Source organism: Lolium rigidum, chromosome 2 (genome assembly GCF_022539505.1).
Source record: "Lolium rigidum isolate FL_2022 chromosome 2, APGP_CSIRO_Lrig_0.1, whole genome shotgun sequence".
Taxonomy (NCBI): Eukaryota; Viridiplantae; Streptophyta; class Magnoliopsida; order Poales; family Poaceae; genus Lolium; species Lolium rigidum.
This window is the reverse complement of record NC_061509.1, coordinates 93,457,295-93,463,959: the sequence shown is the minus strand read 5'-3', so window position 1 is coordinate 93,463,959 and position 6,665 is coordinate 93,457,295. Positions and strand designations below refer to the sequence as shown.

General features: G+C 46.8%; 1 protein-coding gene across 1 annotated transcript; it reads right to left on the bottom strand.

Moving 5' to 3' along the window:
• Positions 1-2,085: 2,085 nt before the first annotated feature.
• Positions 2,086-4,805, bottom strand: LOC124686910 (glutathione S-transferase Z1-like). Its single transcript, XM_047220787.1, has 9 exons — positions 4,636-4,805; positions 4,490-4,546; positions 4,283-4,368; positions 4,083-4,154; positions 3,557-3,610; positions 3,281-3,356; positions 2,985-3,046; positions 2,703-2,762; positions 2,086-2,619 (listed from the first exon to the last, which is right to left on the bottom strand). Exons 1-9 carry the CDS (start codon positions 4,730-4,732, stop codon positions 2,515-2,517), a joined length of 669 nt encoding a protein of 222 aa, XP_047076743.1. The 5' UTR covers positions 4,733-4,805; the 3' UTR covers positions 2,086-2,514.
• Positions 4,806-6,665: the final 1,860 nt, after the last annotated feature.

Genomic DNA, 6,665 nt, shown 5'->3' with positions numbered 1-6,665 from the left:
GATTTGAATTCGTGATTTGGTCGCAGCTAGGAAATGGACTGCTTCAAGAGAAGATAGATACTCAAATATTATATGGAAAATGCTTAAATATGCCGGCTTATCTTATGCATCAGCCTGTTCTGTCCTACGCTCTGCCTTTCCTTTCCCCTCACCGCACCTGCGCGCAGCGGTGGTTCACTGATTTTTCTTTCTCGCCTGCTGCAACGTGCCACTGTTCCACGCAGGCCAGCCGAGCTCAGCCATGGATGCTTGCAGAGAGAGCTCCAAGGCGAGAGATTCCCTTAGCATGACAGTACCCCTCCTTGTATAATATAGTGCGTCGAAAACACTGTTTTGGTTGCTGATGTACTGAACCACTGGATGTCGAATTTAGAAGGGTGCTAACTGGAAATAAATGGGACACTTGGGCTACTTTTAGTTCGGAGGCTTACGATGGTTAATTTAATGGGAAACCCAGATGTGTTCATTTGGAAACTAAGTAGGCCGGGCCTTCAGAGTGAAATCTATGTACTCTGATGGGCATACTGTTTTTTACGAAAATACATTTGGAAATTGAAAGTGCCACTAAAGATTAAGATTTTTATGTGGTTTCTATATCAAAAAGTCACTCACAAAAGACAACCTCGCTGAAAGAAATTGTAATGGTCGTAAGAAGTATGCGTTCTGTGATTGTGATTTCGAGGAATCGATCAACCATCTCATTTTCGATTGTCCCTTTACTCGTCTTATTTGGAGAGTTATTCACTATACTTTTAATATCTCAACTCCTGCTAATATGTCGAATATGTTCGTAAATTGGCTAAATGGAGCATGATAAGGCACGGATTTGGGTAGGCATTTGTGCTCTAACCTGGGCTATATGGATTGTCGGAATGACATTGTGTTTCACAAGAGTACAAATGCTCACTTTTTACAAGTTATTCGTATGGTTATGCACTGGATCCACGACTGGTCCTTTCCTCTACCAGAGGCGCAGCAGGGACATATGGTTTCTGGATCACCCGGTTGGAGACGGTTGCTCGGAATATCTACAACCAGGATGGCTAGGGGCTTTCTAGGAGATTACAAGATGCATAAGCATTTTTTTTCTATTCTGTTGGTTGATTTTCATGAACATCATGTGTGACCCTTGAGGTGTAAACTTTGAATTCCAATCTTTGAAACTTTGCAATAAAACGGCTGTCTGCATATGATGCAGAGGCTGGGGCTATGCTTCCATTTATAAAAAAAAAACTAGAAGGGGTGAACAGTCAATTACGAAAATTAAAGTAAAGTTGGTTCCTTATAGCAAATTATTTTTCCAACATGTTCCTACAACAGCGTAAGATGCACACTACAAAGTAGTAGAGAAATAATCGCAAACGCAAGATTCATCCCGAAGGTTCAGGGCTTGTTTGATTCAAAGGAATTGTGTATGATTTGGATCGATATGATATTTTTCTACAAACGTTGTTTGATTCATAGGATTCCAATCCTTTGGAATTCCTACCAAGAAGTCATTTGTACCATGTTTTCGAGGAAAATTTTCCTTCGCTCCAACATCCTTTTAAAATTTCTTTGGTTTTCCTATGCAATCAAATGCTTGTGTATCCAAAATCCTGTAATTCCGTAATCCTATAGGATTGAAGAGAACATGCCATTCAAACCCTGTGTTTTTTTCTATTCCTACGTTCTGAAAATCATGCGAATCGAACCAGCCCTCAAATACTCTGCGTCTTTGTTCAATACACAGTCCATTAGAACTAGGTTTTCAAATGTAGCAGGCGATCTTCGGCTTTCAGGAGCTCTTCTTGATGCATACCGTTGTTTCGCTACAACATGAATTTTCATGTGCATTCTCAATGTCTCGATAAGCTCTTCATTGTGATAGTGCAAAGGCTCGGTCACTGCAGTGCAGTGTATTTTGAAACCAACAGACTCTCAACCTACTTCAACCGTTTGACACTGTAATGCATTTTCATAATCTAGTTTGCTTCAGCCGTTTTTGTCTATCAAGTATTTGTTTGATCGGTTTTTTCCTAATTTGTGACTGCAGATTATGCAATAAACACACTGCAAACTGAGTCTTCATTCTGTTGGTGGATCTCAACAAAGAATTATCATGTTGCTATTCCATGTGTTCCAGAAACCCAGGCCGACAACCTTTTTTTCTCTTTCAAGACTAAATGGCTAAGTTACGAACACAAAACGGTGCGATATACTCCCCCCCTCCATAAAAGAATGTCGAAAATTTGTCTGAATTCGAATGTATCTATACACTAGATACATCTAAATTTACACAAACTTACAACATCCTTTTAGTGGATAGAGTTAGTAGAAGACATCCAAAGACTACAGAAGTATCGATCACATAAGGTCATCTCATTATTGCGATACAGACTACAGCGCAGCTATCTTGCACTTTGCGCAGGAAGTTTAGTGCTTATTGTTACAGGGCTTGAAGCAGCGGTGCAGAACATAGGCACATAGTAACGAGAACTGATTCACTCCCAGCGTATGTTTGTGTTGCAGTTTCTAGGCAGAGGAAGGGGCGTCTGGCTGCCTATCAGGGAGCGCAGCTTGAAATGCAGGGTGTCTCATATACTCATCATGGACCCTCGCGAGGGTAGGATAGTTTGACTGCGGGGAGAGGTACGTCAGCTCATCAAAAGATAGTTATAAGGACACAGTATAGTTATAATAGTTAAGTAAAACAGCAATACCATATCAATTTGAAAGCGAGTTACTGCGCCAAAAATCTGGGGTGCAAGGAATACGTCTGCCTGCATGCAAAGAGGATGTGGCAATTAGCCGAGTTGACTCAGGGCTGGTTTGCAATTGCAGTGATGGTTGTTGCCGTGAACTGGGACTCCAAGCGAGCAAACACCGATGGCTTTTGATACAACAACTATAAACGGAACTACTGGATAGAAATCCATCCCAAACAAAATAATGTTCTTTGAGAGAAAAAAAAAAGATAAAGAATCTTAAGGTAGCATACGAACCAGCTGGACTTCATCTCCAGTAGCATACTTCCCAGCACAGGCTTTTATCATGTTCTCAACAGCTGCACCATTCGGGGAAAAGTTTGCATAACAGGCAAGCAAAAAGACGCAGGGATCAAAGTGGCATAGAATACCCACTGTAAATACAGAAAATAGTAGTACAGAAATATGCGTTTCTCATCACAGTGCAAGATAACCAAATTGCTTGGTGAGCAGTATTTCCAACTCTAATATGATTAATGCTGCAAATATAGTAGTTATAACTAAGAAAGAAGGGTCATGTCTGTGAAGATAACCTGTGAAACCTTTATCAATCTGTTGTTGGACCCACGGGACGCTCTCCCCTGTACCAACCTTTTGCTCAATGTATCTCTGCAAGCAAATAAGCAATAAAGCACAATACCAAGTTACGTATCCATGCACTTTACAACCATATCATCTCTAAATTTAGAATCAAGTAATATTGCGTCATTGCACAGCACATATGGGTAGCCGTCCCTCTATGGAAATCAGGTGCACCGGGCAATCAAATTCTAAACAGAATTCTCGTTATGTGCACAGTCAGTACTTACCAGCAAGGTGAGATTGTGAAGAGGTTGAATACCAGAACACACAATGCTTGCTATCTGCCATACAGGTAACATCATTATAATTTGGTGACAAAGGAAAAATAGAAGAGATACAATAAAAGTATTTTGTAGAGTATGGTTGGACCTAATTTTGTTCCATTTGCTCAGCAGTCCAGTCATCCTTAAATACATATTTACATTTATTTATTTTCCTGCTGTGTTTCATACGTGACCATAGAATTCGTGGATGGCAGATGGATTTTTTGTGGGTCAGTTAAAACAGATTCACAAATTTTACAAATAGATTCACAAATTTTAGTCTTCTTTTGTAATAACCCCAACCTGAACTGTACAATGATTTAAACCCAGATCAAAGTGATTGATAAGTTATTGCATCGAATTAGATATTGAACGATGCCGTGCAGTAACAGTTACACAATTGCCTCCACATATGCAGATACATGTAAGTGAAACGTGAAACACTTTTGCTGACCATAACAACTAAAACAGGTGCAGAATGTGTCCTTACCTGTATATTCAAGGCCTTCATCTTAAGGTCTTTAGGCAGGAGAGGAGGCTCAGGGTACTTGTCCTCCAAATACTGTAAAGCCACAAGGAAACGAACGGTTAACAGGCCAATGCTATTGCGTAAGGGGAATACCCAATTTGGAGACCCTGGGTAGGTAGTTGGTAAAAAAAAAGTGATCGTATCTCTGTCTCAGCACTTGCCAATGCTATAGCGTAAGAGTCACCGATTACTGCATCGCCGTCGACCAACGCAGGGACGAACTTCATAGGGTTAATCTTCATGAACTCTGTCACCCGCAAAAAAAAAAAGATGAACCTATTGAGGATCTATACCAAACAACTGACACACGTGTGCACACGACAGGAAGGAAGCAAGCCACAGTAGCGGCAGACGGTGGTAGCACCTACCGGGATCAGACTGCTCGCCCTTGAGGAGGTTCACCGCCTTGTACTCGTAATCCACACCTGAAGAAAAATCATACGCGCGCGCATCCAAATTAGTGGACGCAATCAGAAGGGGAGTCAGATGGGATGAAAGAGCGAGCAGCACGGACCTTTGAGATTGAGCGCGATGCGGACGCGGTGGGAGCAGGAGCTGCGCCAGTACGAGTACAGGATCGGCCTCGACGCCGGCGCGCACGGCTCCGCCATTCGCAGTAGCTCTGGTAGCTTCGCTTCTCAGAGGCGTAGAGCAGCCGGAAGCTGAATGGAGCAGTGGTCAGTGGAGCACGCAAGCAAGTCAAGGCAGGGCAGTTCAATTGGGTTCGTTCACTTAACTGCAAAGCCCATGTCCAGTCGCAACCCAGCCCATGTCTCAATCATGTCGACCGTCCCGTCTCCAAAAGCAGGAGCTTTTTATCCAAAAATTGATGTCCGATGAACATGATGAACAGTAACCATACATTTGCTACAGGAGCAACTCCTCCAGAGAGTGAGAGAGCATGTACACTGGATTCGCTACAGGGCCACCTACAGTACTTAATTTTGTGCTTCCATTTTTTGATCCAACGGCTAAGACTGCAAGGCATGGTAACTTGCACATGACAAGTCACTGGATCTCAATCCGTTTACTTTACTACTGCCTGCATACTTCTTTCGACCCTAAGAGAATCTCCAGTCGCGTTCCCCAACCCGTCCTCCAAAGGAATTTAGGGTGCGCCGGACAGAAAAACGTTCCCAGTCACGCGTCCAAACGTTTTATCCGGCGCGGTCTAATACGGTGTCCGGCGTCCCGAGCCCGTCCCCGCTACACAGGGGACGCTCCGGGCACGCCGGACACAACGAAATGAGGGGTGAGGAGGCGCGGGCCCGACGCGTCAGCGGCTCGGATGCTCAACCGCCGCCTACGTAGCGACGGTGCAGTTGCCGGGAAGCGTAACCGTCGCATTGGCAACCGCGTCGACCGACGCGCCAACCGCCGGAATGGAGCACGGACTCCTCGGAAGAGCAACCGCCGCTCTCTTCGACTTCTGCGCCGCCGTTCATCCGCGCTCAATAAGACCCATACGTAGGCGCTTTCGGATCTTCAACCGGCCGCCATTGATCCAAGCTTCCAGCGACGATGAGCTGCAGCCTTTGCAGGGCCACGTTAATGGCGCGCCTCGGCTTCCGCGAGCGTGCACAGCTAGGCGGCGTTGCAGTGGCAGGCCATTGAAGGCGAGATGGCGTCCAAGCCTCTTAAAGGGACGCTGCCGGCACCCATTTCCCCGACCAAACCATTGTCAGATCCCACACTATCCACCCCACCGATGCCATGGGGAAGAAATGCTGGCCGTTCCGCAAGACCAAGAATGACCACGAGGCTAGCGGCTCGCGGTCCGGCAAGAAGGCACGGGTCGGCCAGTACGTCCGCGTCGACCTCGCGCGGCAGCTATCGGAGGAAAATCGCTGGTACCATGGCCGAACGCGAACTTGCCGGGAGGGGGCTGGTGCCTCAACTCGAGGCGCGTGCCGGTCCCATGCCGCGTGAGGGCCGAGAGCGGCGGGACGAGGTGCACCTCCGCCGAGCGATCTTGCCGCCGGATCTGCGGGAGGATCAGGCGTACGCGTTGAACTCCTACAACTGGATTTCATTCGGGACGTGGGAGTTCGACGCAGAAGAAGAAGAGAACGATCAGGAGGACGAGAACGAGGATGCGGACGAGGACGTGGACATGGAAGACTACGACCACGACGACGGCGGGCCGGCGTGGGATCCGGAGACCCAGCCGCCGGACATTTCCGAGGAGGATGTCATTGCCATGGCACTGGCCAACAGCGAGCAGGACGAGCTCAACGAGCTCGCTTTGTGGGACGGGCTCGCAATCCAGCTCCGCGAGTCCGCGCTCGCGCAGGGGAGGCCGGCGACTCCTCCGGCCACGCCGACGCGTTCCAACGACCGCGCTCCGCCTGCTGCTCCGGCGTGGGATCCCTGGCCACAGCCTCCTGCGCATGTGGCGGTACCTCCTCCACCGCCGGCGTACGAGCTTCCATGGCCGACGTCGGAGTTCATTGACCTCGTCAGCGACGACGAGAAGTAGGTAGCACCTACTTTTACCATGCATTTATGGCTTTTTTATGTTTTTTATTAATGTAAATTATGGCT